Genomic DNA, 20,203 nt, shown 5'->3' on the forward strand with positions numbered 1-20,203 from the left:
ACCCTGGTGGAAACACCAAAAACTCTGACCTAGGTTTCATACTGTGTTGTGTCAGTGGGCAAGGCACTTCGTTCACATTGCACTCAGTCCAACCAGCTGTTTAAAATGATGGATGCACAGACCTACACATCATGCTTAGCACTTAGAAGCAGCTTTGAAAGTACAGTTCCGTCAGGGTAATAATGTAACGCCAGAGACCAGCATCGATTCAAGGTGAAAAACTACCCTGAGTAAGAGCTTAAATTCTGCACACAGATAAACCAAGAACCATAACAATAGCCCGGTATGCAACACACAAGTGACCTATTCCAACCAACCTAGAATACCAACAGGCTGAGTGTGTGCTGAAATGTACTGTTTAGAACATCATGCAGTCAGGATACATTGTTGTTCCCCCTCCCGGACTTTGTCATCTGGAGGGGCGCTGCTGGTGAGAATGGAGGCTGATGGGAACTCAGTGATCAGGTGACTCATAATGGTGGCTAACTTTAGACACTCGTCTCCGCGGTAGACAAACTCCTTGTTCTGGAATATTCAATGGTGGCAATTTCATAAATTTACAAAAAATCAATAAAAACATAAAATACATTGCAGTTTTATATCAAACACCAAAATGTTCCTTAATAAAGTATATGGGCTTCCTCATTCACTAGAGCATGTTTTTTAACATTTGTTCTATGTGACAGACGATTAACAATAGAAACCTGCGGTATGGACCCATGAAGATCCAGGTTAGAATTGATCATCAGTAACCCATGCTTGTCATAAGAACTGATTATCAGGATTGGGTGGTCAGGCTTGCTGACTTGGCTGACACATGCCATAGCATCCTAATTTCATAGATCGATGCTCAAGCTGTTTGTCACTGGATTGTATGGTCCAGGTTTGATTATTTACACACCAGCTGTCATATAGTTGGAATATTGCTGAGTGCAGCATTAAACACTAACCAACCTACACAAAGTGCATGCTTACATTACCTGAGGGTAACACTTGGTGTTCTATGCTTTAACATCTTACCAAGACAGCTCCATTCTTAGAAACATTTCATTCCTTTAACAAGTAGAGAGGGGTTCATTAAGTCACTATGCCACATGAGTGATCACAAAGGTTTACACTGTCTTTAATTTGTAGACTCACAAATGTCACACCTGTGGGTCAGTTAATCCTTATTCAGGATATACAAGGCTTTTCCCAAACATGCAGCACCATCTCTGTTCAGCTGATTAAACATTTCGGCACCATCTAAATACCTGATTATGCATGGTGTGTATACAAGATGTCTGTCTGTGGAACAAGTACGTACTCTGACAAATGGTGGAAAACTCATGCCATAGTAAGCCACTCTGTAGTAGGAAGGATTCTGTCTCAAGGAGGAGCCCTCCAGAATATTGTTGAAGAACGCTGCCTCTCGTTGCTATGGTAACATAAGAAAGCAGTGCCACTTTATATACCCGATTCAACTTACAAAACAACAATCAAAACCTGAAAATTAGTTCCATATATCTTCAATACATCAAACTAAAAAATACATCATTTCCTTTCATTTAGGGGTGATGGGGTAGCCTAGTGATTAAAGTGCTTGCTCGTCACTCAAACAAACCAAGTTTGATTCCAAACATTGGTGCAATGTGGGAACCCCAGTTCTGATGTCCCCCACCGTGATATTGCTGGAATATTTCTGAAAGTGGTGAAAAACTATATTCACTCGCTCCTTTAAGTATGGCTGCTCAAGGGAGACTACTCTTCCAGACACAAATTGCAATATCTTTGCAATTACCAAATTCTCCACATGAAAGCTAACATAATATTAATACATGGTTTACAGTCCATAAACATTACAAAGCAAAATCAAGTTCCAAATGAATTTGAATAAGAATAAGTTATTGAATATAAACAAAATAACGAGGTTGAGTCAGTGACGGGGTTATTGTATGTGAGTGTTCCCACCCTGCATTGTCCCCTGACATTTACAGGCTCCATGCCATACTTCCGCAGACAGATTTAGATCTAGCAACCCAGGACAAAGCTGTATCAGGCACGGTCTACGACAGGTTTGCGGGGGTCAAAGAGATAATAGTTAACTTGCTCTTCCAATTACAGGTCAACAATTATTCTTTGTTTGTCTGGATTTAACCACTTCTGGTCTGTGAAGTATCAGTGACAGTACGGTTGGATGTATCAAGACATAGACTGAGTCTATTAAAGTCCCAGAAAGACATATGGTCAGGCTAGTAGTGTCAAAACATTTGTAATCTACATATCCTCATGATACAGATAAGTGGTTGAGTGAGTGTCAGTGAGTCAGTGAATGAGTGAGTGAGTGAGTGATTGGTTGAGTGAGTGGTTGAGTAGTTGAGTGAGTGGTTGAGTGAGTGGTTGAGTGAGTGAGAGAGTGGTTGAGTGGATGAGTGAGTAGTTGAGTGAGTGAGCGAGAGAGTGGTATTCTACTTGTAATGCAAATGCCTCAACCACAAGGCTATGACAATGCTACACGCTAGTGCTTCAGCCATGTACAGACAAGACAAAACTTATGGAAGGACTTTTAAAGTTACTGATTTTAGGATGGAAATAGATCAACTCTTGTATATGTTAAAAATATAAATATCACATTTGAGAAAATCATACAAGAATGAGTGAGTATGGTGTTGTGTCGCTTTTAACAATATTCCAACATCATGGCAGGGGCCATCAGAAATAGGCTTCACACATTATACCCATCGGGGGAACAGAACCCGGTCTTCTGCCTGACAAGCGAACACCTATCATATCAGAGTCATATAAACAATGCATTTATTGTGTATATACTTCTTAATCTTAAAATTTACATTAAATTAGTGCACCCAGAAAAGACACAGGGAAAAATGTTACTTAGATACTGTAAATCATGAAATTAATGTGAGCATTTCATTAATGCAAAAAAAGCGTCTGCATTCTTCAGGCATTATGATAATGAAGCATATCAGTCTGACCATGTCTACTATGGAGAACTAAATCAACCAAAATCTCTGGCCATCTTTATTGTCCTCAAGTTAGCATTCATTATGATGATACAGAATGCAAAAACAATGTAGACATCTCTCGTAATATTAACTGATGTATCGACCCTGATTTCCATGACACTAATTGACTTCCACTGAATCTATTCAACAGAGGAAGCGTTGACACTACACATTACACCAATACAGGTCACTTCCTCATTAAAGGTATTTCAAGTCACGTGTAATTATCACTGGTTATTGTTTGAAGTCAATCAAGCACGTCAACCACATTGGACATTCTCCAACCACGGAGGATCATTTTGCAATGTTTGCTCACCTTTGAAGAAGTTTTTCAAATAAGATTACGTTTATAAATGTTTTCATAAGACAAGTAGTAACAAGCAACCACATGTTCAAATATGGCAGTGAAACCAAAACATTGTCAGCTTGTTTCCATTCATTGATTCACGAGCTCTATTCAGGATTTTGGTAAATATCCAGTGGGAAAAGAAACTAAACATCAAAGATTCCAGGTGTCACATTTTATCAACACAGATTCCAGAGCTCGCATTGATTATGTGACATATTTTAGACTAGACCCTCATACTTGCATTAAATTCGTGATGCATTAAATTCATGATTTACAATAATGTAACATGTGAAAACACCAGGCCAATGTTTAACATCAGTAAACAGGGTCCTTATTCTCAAAAGGTACATAGCCCTGAAAATTCATAACTTTGATTGTAGTTAGTGTGTTAAGAATGGGCTTAAGAAGTTGATAGTGCTACGAGCGTTTTGAGAATAGCTAGCCAACATACCAATATTTGACTGAGTTTCTTGTAGTTGAAAAGCTTCTTCTCATAGACCTCTGCCAGTTCCTTGCAGAGTGGAATCCCGTACTCCCAGGCCTGGAACACAGGGTAAGATCAGGTGACTGGGGTCATATAGTGTTGCCATGAAGTCAGAACTCAACAAGCCTGAGTCCGTTGTATGGAGGAATTCTCCCTTGGAATACCTTGGGTCACACACTAAGGAAACATTGTCATCATTTATCAAAAGTTCCAAACAGTTCAACTAAACACATCCTTGCTAAGTGTATCTCATACTACTGAAAGTATCCCAAATCCAGAAGAATCCAGGACAAAACCTGTCAACAAAAGATGTCATGCACTAACCTTGCCCTTGTCGAAGCACTCAATGACCTTGAGAGTGAGTTCTTCCTTCCTTTCCCATTCCTTCTGTGCAGGGTACCCAAGGCTGGCAGACAACTGGTCTGTGGTCCACCGCAACAGCTGTGCATACAGTTGTAGGGTGAGTCCAGCCTCAACGAAGTTGTTGGCGTCGTGATGGAGAAGGAACAACTTGTTGATGTAGCGGATGTACATCTCCTCACGGTTGATGTTGTCCTTGTAGAAGTTCTGGAGAAAACCTCCACTGTAGCATGTTTTACTTATGACAATATCATTGCCATTGTTTTCATTACCACTAACATACACATTGGGACAAGAGTGGGCTCAAGGGGTTACATCTTATCTCGATGTCCCTACAAAGGGAAAGTGTAGGGCACAAAGGGCTACATCCTGTCTTGACACCCCTACAAAGGGAAAGTGTAGGGCACAAGGGCCCATATCCTGCCTTGATGCCCTTACAAAGGGAAAATGTAGGGCACAAGGGGCTACGTCCTGTCTTGAGACCCCTACAAAGGGAAAATGTAGGGCACAAGGGCCTATATCCTGTCTTGACGCCCCTACAAAGGGAAAGTGTAGGGCACATGGGACTACATCCTGTCTTGAGGCCCCTACAAAGGGTTAGTGTAGGGCACAAGGGGCCAATATCCTGTCTTATCGCCCCTACAAAGGCAAAGTGTGGGACACAAGGGGCTACAACCTGTCTTGAGGCCCCTACAAAGGGAAAGTGTAGGGCACAAAGGCCCATATCCTGTCTTGAGGCCCTACAAAGGGAAAGTGTGGGGCACAAGGGGGCAATATGCTGTCTTCAGGCCCCAACACTGTATCCTGTCTTGGTGCCCTAACATAGTGACATGTATGGGGCACAGCTGACCTATCTGTATCCTGCATTGGTAAAATGGTGCAAACATGATCGACTGAAATCCATAAAATGAATAGAGAGATAACTCAAAGATAGATTTCTTCCTTCAAATAAATTGTGGGGAACAGGACATAATGGGTACGCCTTGATATTCAGGTACTTATTTAAGGCCTAACCAATTTTATTTCTTAGTTTACAGATCTGCCTGCCATGTTTTTTCAAGAATAGGAAAAAAAATAGAAATGAATTTTCCCCACTGAAAAAATATAATCCTAATGTTTTGGGGGAACTAAAAATGTAAACTCACAAGAAAATACATTTCAGGCTGTTTTTTGACGAATATTCAATTAAAAGTTACAATACTTTGGGTATTTAGAAGGAATATTACTTTGATTGGAAATTTTATTTTTACTTTTTCTCCTGCCTGCCTTTAGGTTTTCAGAGGAAAAATATATTTAAAACAAGAAATAAAATCGGTCTGGCCTAAGTAATGATGACAACAACTCACAAGGATGTTAAAAGTGCAGTGCATCCTCTTGTCTCGGTGTTCTTCCCCCTCAATAACTTGTCTGAAACAGAGTGGCAGAGTCAGGAAATATAAATAAGATCACAAAGAGAAAAAGCCATAAACATTTCACAGTTACTGATACTCTGTTATGACTGCAAAATAATTATGAAAAGGATTATTATCAAAGTTGACCTGGCACAATAAAAGGTCTGATGAATGTGCATGAATTTACCACGAACAGGTGCGTCAATATAAGTTCAAGATTTCCCACAACTGTGTTGATGGTTGCTGTTTCTTGTTCTTGAAGTGGGTGGGCCAAAAGAAGTTCTAGAACTAGATCTCTCACAACTGCGTTGATGGTTGTTGGGGGGTTTTTTATTGAAGAAGTTGGTGGGCCAAAAGAAATTGTAAAACTAGACCTCTCACAACTGCAATAACTCACAAAGATAGGTCTCTGCTTGTTATTTAGTAGTGATACACATATGGATGTTGACTATTCATATATCTAATGGTAACACAGTTAAGACACTGAAAACATGCAGGCCCTTCTCCTTGACATACACTTAGAGTGAGTGAGTGAGTGAATTTTACGCCGCTTTTCACAATATTCCACCAATATCATACCACCACAGATGACACCAGAATTTGGCTTCACACTTTGCGCCCATGTGGGGGATCGAACCCAGGTGTTGGGCGTGAAGAGCAAACGCTTTAATCGCTGGGCCTCCCCATCACTCCACACACTTAACAGTATTGAAACTCTTTAATACAGTGCAGGTATTCACTGTTGATACATTTCTGTATTTCTGAAGCAATAAAAGACCCCTCAAATCATGATGTACTTCAGCCGTGGTGAATTGTACTCAGTACACAAGTAAATTGTCATTTAGGAGTGTTGGGTTTCACAACCAAATTAACCCATATCCGTCAATTCTGTGATCAAACTGAGGCAAACATTTCCCTGACTGTTTTTCCAGTTCCTCCAATTTCAGTGTGCAGTTATCTGTTCATCTAATTGGTTTATTTGAAAACCCATCAACTCAGCACTCTGACATGTCCCAACGGTGCAGGACCAAAAGTGTAACTAATTCTGTAAAACCAGTTTACAATAAATACTACTCAGAGGTCCACTGCACTTCACAGAAAGTCACATCAGCTCTATCAGGTGCAGTTAGTTCTAGCATATCTGGATATATATCTTAGCACTTCCTTGGCTGTGTTTCACAAAGGGCCAATCCAACCCTGCCCAGGTACATTCTCAGACTTGCCATTATGCATAGTGTGAATAATGTCTGAATGAGATATATAAAGCAGTGCATGTATCATAATCATACACCCTGTACCATGGACAACAACCTACAGGCTACTTCAAGCATTAACACAATCTTGGAGCTGTACATTTTCAAGAAGCAGTCTTGGGACTGTGTCTGTCTTCTGAAAACACAGTCTTGGGAACATATATCTTCAGCAAACACAGTCCAGATCCAAAGTTATTGTCAAAGAGAGCATGTCTTTCTTCGGTCTGTAGTCGTTTATTGAATGAATTTACTGATTCTGAGTTAATTATTTCAGGTGATAAATTGTTCCATAAGAGTATTGTGTTTGGTAATAGGACTGAGCACAAGACTGTATGGCAACAAATTGTGCGAATACTATCAGTATTTCTCAGATTGTAAGAACTTAAAACTGAAACATGTCCAGGAATTAAATCAGATAAGTTGTTTGGAGTAAGATTATTTTTCATTTTGTAGAATAAAGTAAGTTTCTTGATTTCTCCATGCTTAACTAATGGTACGAAATTAGTTTTATTGTACATTTTTTTCATGACTAGTTTCTCTCACTGCTCCACAAATCATTCCTACAGCATCTTACTGTAAATTTTCTAAAATCATAGACTGTTCCGTCGCACAGTTGTCCCATATGTGGCAACAATAATCAAAGTGTAGAAGTATGTAATAAGTATACACACATTCTAATGTGTAGTGTATGTCTTCCCGAACAGTACAAAACAACTGTTGGCAACATCTGTGTGGACGCTCTAGGACCAAATGACAAAAGAAATGAGGACAACTACATTGCTAATCACCACAATCATGATCTTGATCCAGATCTTTGAGGAAAATGTTTCACAAAGCCTTTACTTGTAACAAAATAGACAATGAACTTGGGGAAATAATGGGGACACAATGAACTTGGGGAAATAATGGGGACTTCAGTTTACATCAGCATGACTTCCTCATACACCTGGCAGAGACTGTCTCTCATGGAATTATCTCACTAGTCGGAAACCAATGTCCATGCCATCAAGTAAGTATATTGTGATAATATGAACACTCTACACCATTACCCACAGCTTCACATAACATTTAGCTCATGTGGGTCCTGTACCCACTATGTTTTCTTGGAGTGGGTGTTATAAATGTTGAGTGGGTATTTCATTTTCTGTTACCCACTGCTTTCAAATATGTGGATACTTCAGAGATTTTACTCAGCTAAGTATATGTCATTGAGATAGTTTACTAAACAGGCATATAATGCCTTATGTCAGACCTCATGAAAACCCAACATAAGTATAATTGAAATGATTTCATTAAAAAAATCACTTATCCTATAGTGACAGTACAACACCAGTACTACACTAACAGTACAACTTGATAGCAGTTGATGTATTTTTCATTATGAAAGCTATTTTTATACATTTATTCTGTACACACACGTTTGTAACTTTTAGCGTATCTAACATTTTAAATGTGTAATTGGTGTGCAACCATTCTTTTTCAATGTGTATTTGGAAATTTTCTCTGTGTATCTTAGCCAGATACAGACCTTATAAGAATAATAACAGTAAAAGTGGGTATTTGCAACTGCTCCTGTATCCATGCATTCAGTGCTCGCTCAAGGTGGTACAAAAAGGGTAAATCCACGGTCTCTGAATACCTACTAATCCAAGGCTGCTTAATCCTAGACTACAATTCTAAGAATAGAATTATGCATTTCTGCATGATGATTGGGTGACTTAGCAAAGAATGAGCAGGTTATTTTCTAGAGGATACTATCAGGATTTATTCAATACACTAGCAGAACATGAACCAAACAGGTAATGGTGATGGTGGAGAGGGGTGAAGTGATGAACAGGACAAGGTGTGTTGGAGTTGGCAGATGTGAAGGAGACAGGTGTGCAGATGGGGGCAGGGAGTGCAGGAGGAGACCAGTGTGAAGGAAACGTGTTGGAGGCAATTGTGAAGAAACAGGTAGGTGTGTAGGAGGAGATGGGGTGTGATGGAGGAGACAGGGTGTGTAGCAAGAGGCAAGTGTGTAGGAGGAGGCAAGTGTGAAGGAGACAGGTCTGATGGAGGAGACACTCGTGTAGGTGGAGGCAAGTGTGAAGGAGGAGTCACTGGTGTAGGAGACAACTGTGAAGGTGCTGTGTGCAGGAAGAGACGTGTGATGGATTAGACAAGTGTGATGAAGGAGGCAAGTGAAGGAGGAGACAAATGTGAAGGCAACGTGTGTGCAGGAAGAGACAGGTGTGTAGGAGAAGACAAGTGTGATGGAGGAGACACTTGTGTAGGAGGAGACAATGTGTGAAAGAGGAAAGAGGGGTAATGGAAGAAACGTGTCTAGGAAGCTAGTACTATGAGCTGAGGAGTGGTTTCATAGTGAAATGACACAACACACTGCTGTCAAAACATATTCGCTGAAAAATATATTAAAGAACACGACCATGGTAATCAGTTTCAAGGTTGAGTTTGCCTTAGATAACAATCAGTATGGAAGAGCCACATTACAGCACAGAAACATTTATGCAGGAAATAATTATCAAATAATTACCATAAAAAATCTTTCATGTAAGAGTGGATATCTGTAATGATTCTCAATGATATATTGACTCCTTCAATGTAATTAAATTAACCTCATATTCTATCTCCACAAAATATAAAGCAAATCCAGCAAATCATAAGATCTGACAAACAGGAAGCAGAGATCATTGAGAGCCCTCAGTTCATCTTTAAATTCCTTCCCAATTGAAGCCAGCTGTCCCAGGAGACATGATGATAAAAATATTAAAATTCCACACAGAGCAGCTTCTCCAGCAGGAAGTGCTGATTGGAGACAGAGGTAAACAAAAAGCAGGAACAGCAGCTGCCTAGGGTCCTTCAGTGGTAGGTCACATAGATGCAGACAAGTCACTACATCAATACTGGTTGAAGAGACAGGAAACAGTTCAGGATCATACTTGCATGGTAATGTATTCCAGACTGCTGTAAGGATTCTGGATGTAAAGTTTAGAAATATTGATGAATAGAAACAGAGGAGGCTTTTTAAATTTGTGGTCATGTTTGTTTAGTGGAAGGTCAGCGTAATTGTGCTTGTAAAGCCTTAATTTTATGTTGACAATTTTTTTCCCAAATATCTTATTTCAGGAAGTCTTAGAATAATGCTTAGCCTATGAATATATATAATTCTGGAGCAACATATGATTCTATTTAAATTGAAAAGGAGCCTCAATGAGATGGGAGATAAATAGAAAACCTAGACTTGCATTGGATATTGACCAATGCTTAGCCATGGAATAGATATAATTTTGAGTGTAACAAAAAACCCATATAAAATGAAAATGAGCTCCTGGGAAACCAGAGATCCTGAACATGGGGATATCATTTAAGGCTTTTAGCATTGTAGAGAGAAGACTTGGCAGGAGCAAAAAGTGGTTCAGGAACTGTAATACAGACAAAACACAAAACAAATGCTTGACAAAATAATCAATGACTGACAGAGACCTGTCTGTGGAACAATACTGATAACTAACACTCTGAACTCATATGTTTATTTAGTTGCATGATGTATTCCTAAACACTTGCAATATGTTTCAGCAACAAAAGCCATCAGCTATCAATACAATCATATCAATATTCATTACATTCTGCCTGCAAGGATATTTATATGGAACCAAATTTTCTATTCAATCGTTTCAGAAGTTTGTACACCAACAGAAGAACACAAAAGTCATTCATTAAAGGAAAGGAGAGCATATTTCTGTTCAAGGCCGAAACATTTTATAATTCATTTAAAAAAAACCAGAAACTCAAGGTTAATAAGTACAATAACGCTTAATATGCTCATCAAACTAACATTCAAGGAACAACATGGAAATGCAAAAGTTCTTCACTAAAAGAATGGTTTCACTCACTGAAAATCAATCTGCCATTCATTTGTCATGTTGACTGTCTTAGAATCATCCAAGTTCTCACAAATATATTACTTGTTCCCACCCTATTAACACGGTTCACACAAAACTTCACGGAAATAACGTGCAACAATTAGCCTTTGCAGGAAAAACTTTGTACAAACATATCACTGCTGTGGTGTTGTATATCAGTAGGGTCAAATAAGGACAGGCAATGGTTATTCATGGAAATAAGACTGATGCAGAAGATGATCATAGTCCCTTGAATATACAACATTATGTACTGAAATTATCGTTCCACTACAGGTCAGTCTGACACAAAAGAAATCTAATGGTTTCAGGAAAATGAAATTTATGTGTAAATGACACATTGTTCAGCTCTCCTTGTATGAGACAAGAATGCAGTCAATATTGATTGAATTTACCACTTTTCAAAATCGATGTTGGCAGTTAACTTTTCTAGAACCAATTTTAAGCTGAGATTGTATGGTGTGTTTTCTGATTGAAATAAACTCTGTGTCCAGCTTTTCCTGGTGGACAATACTGACTATGTATATTGTTTGTCCTTTTCAACTAAATCATGGTCTGAGGGTTCCTGTACACTAAGTTAGTCAATGTCTGTTTGTCCTTGTGAACTCACTTACGTAGGTCTGTTTGTCCTGGTGAACACACTTGTGTAGCTCTGTTTGTCCTGGTGAACTCACTTGTGCAGGTCTGTTTGTCCTAAACTGGATCTGGCCTGGTTATTCTAGTGAACAAAACTATCTATGCATGTTTGTTCTATTGAGTTCTAAACTGTCCAACCTGTTTGTCCTTGTGAACACACCTGTCTTGGTCTGATTGTCCAAGTGTCCAAAAGTGTCTGTGGCCTGTTTCTATTAGCTTCAAGTAAAGAATGTTCTGATATTTTCTGTTTTTCCCTGTGAAATGGCAATGGCCCCTGAGAGTTAAAGTGTGTCATTAGATGTAGTATCACTTTCACAACATTTTCTTTATAAATCCAACAAATAACTTACTTGAAACTAATAACTATTTCAGTTTCAGATCCCGGTTTTTGAAGAGAGTTTATACAAGCAATCAGATTCTCACAAAGTATCATTCTATAACTGTCATTCTCTCATTATTGTTGTGTCTGTAGTCTGCTAGTGTCAAAGTAGTCTAGCAGAGGTTTTAATTGATAAAGCCGCTATATGAACCTGAAGTGTGCTTCTCTCTATATATTAGGTCATACCTTGTTTTCCAAGAACAAACATTTTTGAGGTTTTTGTATTGTAAGTAAGACCTCTTCCCACGTTTTTCTTTTTGCAATTATCTTTTCCTAACTCAATATGAACATCAACATTCACATGATAGATGAGTGTTTGAAATCAATTGAAAAATATCAAGATTATGCTCCAAGTGTATACATTTTCCCAAGATAGGAACTGTATCTTTCAGATATGTAGGCAGACGCTCTACCACACTGCCATTGGGCCAAAAAAGGGGTTGAATTATCTATTTATAGTTACTGTCATTAAATTGATTTTACTTGTGCTTCAGTTATTGATATGTAGCCTCATCCCTCCCCCCTCCAGTTTTACATTGTCTACCAAAACCTCAGAGGCTTGTTTCCTCTTACACATATAAAATTAAGGATTTTCCTGGGGCTGTTTTATATATTTTGTCTGTAGACATTACTAACTACTAACATGCATTTCGGGGATGTTGATGTCAGTGTAGTGTTAATGGGCAGTGGTAGTCAGTCGTACAGGTCCTGAAACAGTTATATCCAAGAAAGCCCATAGAAGTCTAACGTGTGACAAGTCCAAATTGCAAGTTTCTGAAAATATAGCGAGTCTCTGGGTTCCTTTTCATTATATATTATGATTATGACTCATGAAACTTTATTTTTGTGTAAAATGTGTTTCTCTGTACGAGATGATAGTCTAGGGTCATGGATGTGTGTTGCTATGTCCTGAAATCCTAAGCCAAAGTTTTCTGTAGTGGATGAATGGCATCTGTTCCTAGTCAACTCACTCCATCATCTTCAGCTGGTGTTTGTCTTCCATCTAGTGGTGGACTGCAGCACTGAGAGGAGCCACAGCAGTACTTTGTTATGGGAAGATTAAACTGAGCTTGACACCATAACCAAACAGCAATTACCTTTTCTTTGAAGTGAGACATATATACCACATGCAACACTGAGTGGGAGAGACTGGTGGGTGGGACTAGAGAAGAGACAGTAACAAGAAAGGTTAAACATTGTGGCCTGTATTGTGGCAGGTGGAACTAGAGAAGGGACAAAACAAGGAATGGTCAACATTGTAGTATCTATTATGGTGGATGGGGCAACAAAACAAAAAGGGTGGGTAAAGTTGTGTTTCTGGTAGAAACTAGTGGAAGGGTATGAGTAGAGTAGGTCTTAGGTGGTCTAGGTGCTGTATAGGAGAGTGGATTTGATTCTAGGGAAAAGGACAGTGAGTGAATGAGATTTGTTTGAATACACCTGAAAATTTCAGGTTAAACACATCATTTTATGGTAAAAGAAAGTAAAGAGCTTTAATCAGGGGGAATGGACACATGTTCAGTGCAATAGGTAAATAATCATTTGTGGAACAAGGAATTTTGAAAGGGAGAGGTTCAGGGGTTCAAACACCCTGAACCCCACCCTTGGCTCCAACAACACAAGAAAAATCTTCAATGTGGTTTCAAAGGTGGGAGGTTGAACTCCCTGAAGTCTCCCTTCTTCCACCAACGGATCTCAACTCTCCCCATGAATACATCTGATACAGTCTCAATATAGTATATATATATATGGGATTGGAGGCACAGGTGGTAACAAAGAACAAAGACGAGAGCACTTGACATTTTTCACTGTCTAATACTGTGTCTATGGCTCAAGAAAGCCAGAAGTAGAATAACCTAGTCACACATGCATCACATTCATTACACCAGGAAAATAAAAGAATGGATAAGCCAACAAAGACATTGAAAGGTTGCATGACTAGTCTTCAGTATCAGAAATTATCACTTCAGTCTTGACAACTACTTCCATTACACTTGCTTAACATGACCCATGAGTGTCTCCCAAGCTGGACTACCTCTTAGGCTAGGCTATATTAGGTTGTTATGACAAAGCTTTAATAACGGGCTTGTCATCAGAGCAGTCCTGAAAGGTTCACTGACAGGAATCTAGAGCTAAACACTGACATTAAAAGCCTCACTGGCTGTGTTGGGAGGTGTGCCATGTCAATATGACTGTTGTCTCATTAACACATAATTACATCGGTACTATTTTGATGCATGATGTCGGAATGGTCTCCCTGTGGGCGGAGATGACATCATGGGATTAAGTGCAAGTGTACCAAAGTGTAGTGAATGGTTGAGTGTTCAGTCAGTTAAGTGAGTGGTTGAGTGTTTGGGCAGTTGAGTGTTTGGGTGGTTGAGTGAGAGTTTGGGTGGTTGAGTGAGTGGTTGAGTGTTTAGGTGGATGGCCTAGTGCCTGAATAAATGTCTGGGTGGTTGAGCGCATATTGGAGTGATTGGTTGAGTATTTGGATGGTGGAGTGATTGGTTGAGTGTTTGGATGGCGGAGTGACAGGTTGAGTGTTTGGATGGTGGAGTGATTGGTTGAGTGTTTGGTTGAGTGTTTGGATGGTGGAGTGATTGGTTGAGTGGCTAGATGGTGGAGTGAATGGTTGGGTGTTTGGATGGTGGAGTGAATGGTTGAGTGTTTGGATGGCGGAGTGACAGGTTGAGTGTTTGGATGGTGGATTGATTGGTTGAGTGTTTGGATGGTGGAGTGAATGGTTGAGTGGCTAGATGGTGGAGTGATTGGTTGTGTGTCTAGATGGTGGAGTGATTGGTTGAGAGTCTGGATGGTGGAGTGATTGGTGGAATGTTTGGATGGTGGAGTGATTGGTTGAGAGTCTGGATGGTGGAGTGATTGGTGGAATGTTTGGATGGTGGAGTGATTGGTTGAGTGTTTGGATGGTGGAATGACAGGTTGAGTGTCTAGATGGTGGAGTGACTGGTTGAGTGTCTGGATGGTGGAATGATTGGTTGAGTGTTTGGATGGTGGAGTGATTGGTTGAGTGTCTAGATGGTGGAGTGATTGGTTGAATGTTTGGATGGTGGAGTGACTGGTTGAGTGTTTGGATGGTGGAATGATTGGTTGAATGTTGGGATGGTGGAGTGATTGGTTGAGTGTTTGGATGGTGGAGTGAATGGTTGAGTGTTTGGATGGTGGAGTGAATGGTTGAGTGTTTGGATGGTGGAATGACTGGTTGAGTGTCTAGATGGTGGAGTGAATGGTTGAGTGTTTGGATGGTGGAGTGATTGGGTGAGTATTTATGTAGATAAGTGAGTAGTTGATTAGTGTTTGTGTATTAGGTAGTTGAATATGTTTGAGTCATTAATTGAGTACAAAAGTGAGTGGTTGAGTGTTTGAGTGGTTGAGTGTTTGGATTGTTGAGTGAGTGGTGGTGTAAGTCATTAAGCAGAATGGTCAAGTGTATGCGTGGTTAAGTGAGTGGACGTGCAAGTTGTGGAGGAGAATGGTTGAGTGAGTGGTGAGAGTGTGAGTGAATTTCATCCTAAAGGTAAACACTGCTGTGTCAAAGTTATATCTGTTTCAAAGTAAAACCATTCTTATGCATAGTATCCACATATTCCTTCACTATGTATTCCTCTGATATATCACCATGTCATCAAGTTCTCACATAGGTCCCATCAACTTCAACACAGTTATAGACTGTCCTTATATGGGAGTGTGAGTGCTACTAAGCTATTACCCACAGGATTTTTGCAATACTGTATTGGCGACATGAAGACCTGGCTCATGACTATTTGAGTCACTAAGCAAAAGTGAATTCTGTAACCCCCAGGATACTCCACTAACTCAGGAAGGAGCGGTGTTAGGCTAACTCTTACATTCTGAATACATGTATAAGTTTATTGTAACAAATAAATCCATTAAGTTGAAAAGGAACCTGGGGAAATCTAGATTTGCTTCATTTAGGGCTGTAGCATAGCAGGAACGGTTAGGCTGTATGATAATAAGACAGACTTGTGTGGTGTGTGCAGGGCTATGTGAGTGAGTCAGTGAGTTTTAAGCCGCACTCAGCAATATTCCAACTACATGGTGGCACTCTGTAAATAATCAAGACCAGACAATCCAGTGATCAACACCATGAGCATCAATCTGCACAAATGGGAACCGATGACGTGTGTCAACCAAGTCACTGAGCCTGACCACCTGATACCGTAAGTCGCCTCTTACGACAAACACAGTCACCTGCATGGGTTGCTGAAGGCCTATTCTACCCCGCACCATCACGGGTTGCAGGGCTATGTGATAGGAGTGATGTGGTGGTGCATTTCAGGGCAGAGTGGCGTGGCGTGGTGTGGCGTGGTGTGGTGTGGTGTGGTGTGGTGTGGCATGACATGAATTTTCTAGCAATGTCCTTTTTGGGAAACCTTCAGTGGGAACGTTTACACACAATACAGCAATTAAAACAGCAAATGGTCTCTGATGAATAAAGGTTCAAAGAAACCACAGAGCACAGAGAAATATAAGTGATGAAACTGACACTACTGACGTAATCACTCACATTTCGGAAAATTCCACTGTGTAAAGTTTCCCGAAACAAATGTCAGTCACCACCCAAAGACTCAAAGAAAGGCCCACCTTTAAAAGCATGTTTATCCACAAACAGACATATTACTATTTCCCATGACACTGATGCAATGCCCACACCAAAAGACCTTCATGCAGATGTTTAATCATTCCTGTATTTGTCATTGTTCCAATCAACAGATCATCATTGGAGCTTCATTCTTTCATGGAATTGAGAAAATCAATATTTTAAGCTGACTGACTACAAAAGGAAACAAAGAATATAAAAACAGTATGTTGTCCTCTGTGAAAAAAGGACAGATTAACATAGAAACGTCACTGTCAATTACAAAGTATAGTTTTACGCTGTTTTCAACAATATGCCAGCAGTATCTTGGTGAGGGACACCAGAAATGGACTTCAATATCCTGATGATGTATATACAGTCCCAGAAACAATCACATGAACCTGTCGGGCTGCTACACAAGCATGCCATCTGAAGCCCTGCTGTAGCTGTAACCTGAGCTCTGTTCTGCTGGTTGTTTCCTAAACAAGTGACACCTTCTTCCTCCCCAGAGAACAACCTCACAGAAGGACCACACAAATGTTCCAAACAATGAACTTGAGAAAATAAAACAATAAACATCCATAACAAATGAAGTCCTACTAAGAAGGTCCCCAGCTGGTGGTACCACACTTTGAGGACAAATCATCACCAGCAGCGCCACTGCTACCATTGTTACCAAACAAGGCAAGGTTCTGTGCAAGTTAAGTAAACCATGGTACCAAAGTTGTCTCTACAGGGGATGGTCCCCCATGTGCCATAGCTGATGGGGTTACACCTTGTGATCTGAGCACAAAGACCATTCCAGTTTTGATACCAGAAGCGCTCCTAATCCTCTTTGGTGTACTTGTAATAAACTTGTGTACATCTAATGAATGAGCGAGTGAGTTTAGTTTTACACCGCACTTGGCAGTATTCCAGCTTTATGGTGGCGGTCTGTAAATAATCAAGTCTGGATCAGACAAGGTGCACGTCTAGTGGGTGAGTTTAGTTTTAAGATGCTTTTAGCAATATTCCAGCAATATCATAGTGGGGGACACCCAAAATGGGGTTCATGCATTGTACCCATGTGGGGAATCACATCTGAGTGTTACGTATGACAAGCGAATGCTATAAGCACTAGTCTTGCCCCCTGTGTACATGCATAAATACCCAGTGTCATAGTTATATGGATATGATTTGTGCAATGTTAAACACAAACTCACTCAATCTGACTTCTCACATGTGGAAAGACTAGCAAGAAAGTAAAGTGTCCTCTGCTATTAAGGGCTAAAAGTTAAACATTTAAAAGGTCACTACTAGACATATAAAGACATGATTTGGCCAAGGTACAAATATGGGTGCAATATGATTCATATGTGTTGATACAGTAATTCTATTGCCTAAGTCCATATTGTTACCCGTCGGCAGCTTAATCACATCTTTGAAGTATTTGTTTTCAAATCTCAGACATCAAACATGAGATGAGGGGAGAAACACATAAGCTTGGGGCATCTTGCAGATTCTCTTATTCATAGCCAACCTGGAAATATCACTGACGCAGCATAAACTGGGTCTGGAACAGTTTTAGTTGTTATTCTAAAGTATTTACGTAAATAATATTTGTAATGTAATGAATCTTGTCTGTTTAACAATCCCTGAATCACATTACTGTCAATTCCAACCAGGGATAGTCTGGTGGTTAAAGCATTTGCTCGTCACACCAAAGATCCAGGTTTGGTTTCCACAAGGACCACATATGCGTACATTATGTGAAACCCATTTCTGGTGTCTCCTGCCATGATATTACTGGAATACTGTCAAACATGGCACAAAATCATATTCACTCCACCTAACTTTTTCAGTAATTCAAAACCACTAGATGAAGCAATTTTAGACTTTTTCAGGTTTTGAATCTCTGAGCATATAAGGGCTCCTTTATCCTAATAATCAAGATGTCTCAGAATGATATATATTCAGAGACAAAGTGTTGGTCTATAAAGAATCCTATTTTCAGCGATACAGAGTTAATGCATTGTATCGAGGGCCTTGTATCGCAATGCTGTACAGCTCTGTCCTTATACCTTGAATTCCTACATTCAAACACAGTAATCTTCCTTGGACCCCTGGATGTTCCACACTTTTAAGATAGCTTCTCCATACATCCGTTGCACTCAGTATCTTACATATTACCAATATTTGAGTGTTTAAATCTCTGCAGTTTTCAGAGTCAATGCTCCAACATTCCCAGACCTACCCGTCACATTCTTAGTGGAGCGATTACATAGGGATGCAAAATTAAGCTGATCCAAAGCTAAAATATTCACAGCCTATTCGAAAAACCCTCTAAGTCAACTATCAGTTTTCAGAAATATAATTAATGATAGAAAAAAAATAATGTAAATACCATCCTAATAAGTCTCCTAATCACCAAATAAATACCATCTAAATGTTTGACCGTGGAGTCGGACAGCTGCTCAAGGATGATTTCTGGTACATGTATCATATTCTGTTGCCATCACTGGAGAATCACTCACCGTACCCTAGGTACTGCTGTCTCTTTAGATAATAGTCCCTAACCGCCCGATAACGGTCCCTAATGTCTGCTTCATTTACATGCTGATTCTTATTAACTAGAAGCAATGGTGTGTGAAATTAGTCCCACGGTAATTAAGTACAAACACATACACAGTGTGAATGATGTGTCTGCATTCTGTAACTTCTGACAAATATACAGACATCATAATATCATTGCCACTAAGCCACTGAAGTGATTGGAGTGAATATATATAAATGTAAGAAATTCATAAAGTTGAGTAAATGAGATAATCTCTGTGTCACAATGCCGGTGAGTGAATGAGTTAAAAATTACAACAAAAACGAAGTGAGTCAGTGAGTTTAGTTTTACGTCGCACTCAGCAATATTACAGTTATATGGCGGCAGTCTGTAAATAATCAAGCCTGGACCAGGCAATCCAGTGATCAACAACATGAGCATCGATCTGCGCAACTGGAAACCGATGACATGTGTCAACCAAGTCAGCGAGCCTGACCACCCAATCCCGTTAGTTGCCTGGGAGTCTTACGACAAGCTGAGTCGCCTTTTATGGCAAGCATGGGTTGCTGAAGGCCTATTCTACGCTGGGACCTTCACGGGTCTCAAAAACGAAGGAATGAGATGATACATTGAAAGACTGACAACAAAAACCCACAACCTAAAATGACAATGAACTTGTGTCTGCTTCACAGAAGGTGAGAAAAGAAAAAGTCCAAAATTAACAGAGGATTTAACAAAAATTACCAGTAAAACTGACTGAAGAATTGACACTGAGCTTCCTTAACTTATACTAAATGTAGGTGGAGGTCTGTCCTAACAGCAGGAAGTAAGCTCAATGAAAGTCATTCATCCACATCCAAAAGAGGTCCAAGATGACAAAATGGCTGCCATGGGAATCTCCTTGTCAAGTAGGTAACAAGCTGTATTGAGTATCAGGCAGATGAGTGACAGACAATGGGTGCTTGGAGCTGCTCCCTGGTGTCTGCTGATGGAGGGGAGGTTGTTGATGGAGGGGCTGCCACACCAGAAGATGGAGGGATTACACAGATGGAAGTGCAATCACGGAGGAGTGTCTGTGGGAGGGGTCATTGTGTTCACATAGCTCAGCAAGGTCTGGTCCAAGAATCAGATAAAAACTCATGGGGACCTAAATGTATGTTATTTTTTCATTGTTTTTGATGAGCAAGAGTTTATGGTTTTTACCATCAAACTATTTTGGGTGGGTATCAATTTGCCTCAATCTGACTTTTCTATCACAAAACTAACCAAGTTGCCTTG

General features: G+C 39.9%; 1 protein-coding gene across 3 annotated transcripts in view; it reads right to left on the minus strand.

Annotated features, from left to right (window-relative positions):
• LOC137296185 (dedicator of cytokinesis protein 3-like) overlaps positions 1–20,203 on the minus strand; it is a 139,793-nt gene that overhangs the window by 22,967 nt on the left and 96,623 nt on the right. For all 3 annotated transcript variants that reach the window (XM_067827900.1, XM_067827898.1, XM_067827899.1), the window contains exons 37-41: positions 5,542–5,602; positions 4,160–4,402; positions 3,803–3,892; positions 1,307–1,417; positions 384–525 (exon numbers count right to left, since the gene is read on the minus strand). In XM_067827900.1, coding sequence (XP_067684001.1) covers positions 384–525; positions 1,307–1,417; positions 3,803–3,892; positions 4,160–4,402; positions 5,542–5,602 — 647 coding nt within the window. The remainder of the gene's footprint in view (positions 1–383; positions 526–1,306; positions 1,418–3,802; positions 3,893–4,159; positions 4,403–5,541; positions 5,603–20,203) is intronic.

This window comes from Haliotis asinina, chromosome 9 (genome assembly GCF_037392515.1).
Source record: "Haliotis asinina isolate JCU_RB_2024 chromosome 9, JCU_Hal_asi_v2, whole genome shotgun sequence".
NCBI lineage: Eukaryota > Metazoa > Mollusca > Gastropoda > Lepetellida > Haliotidae > Haliotis > Haliotis asinina.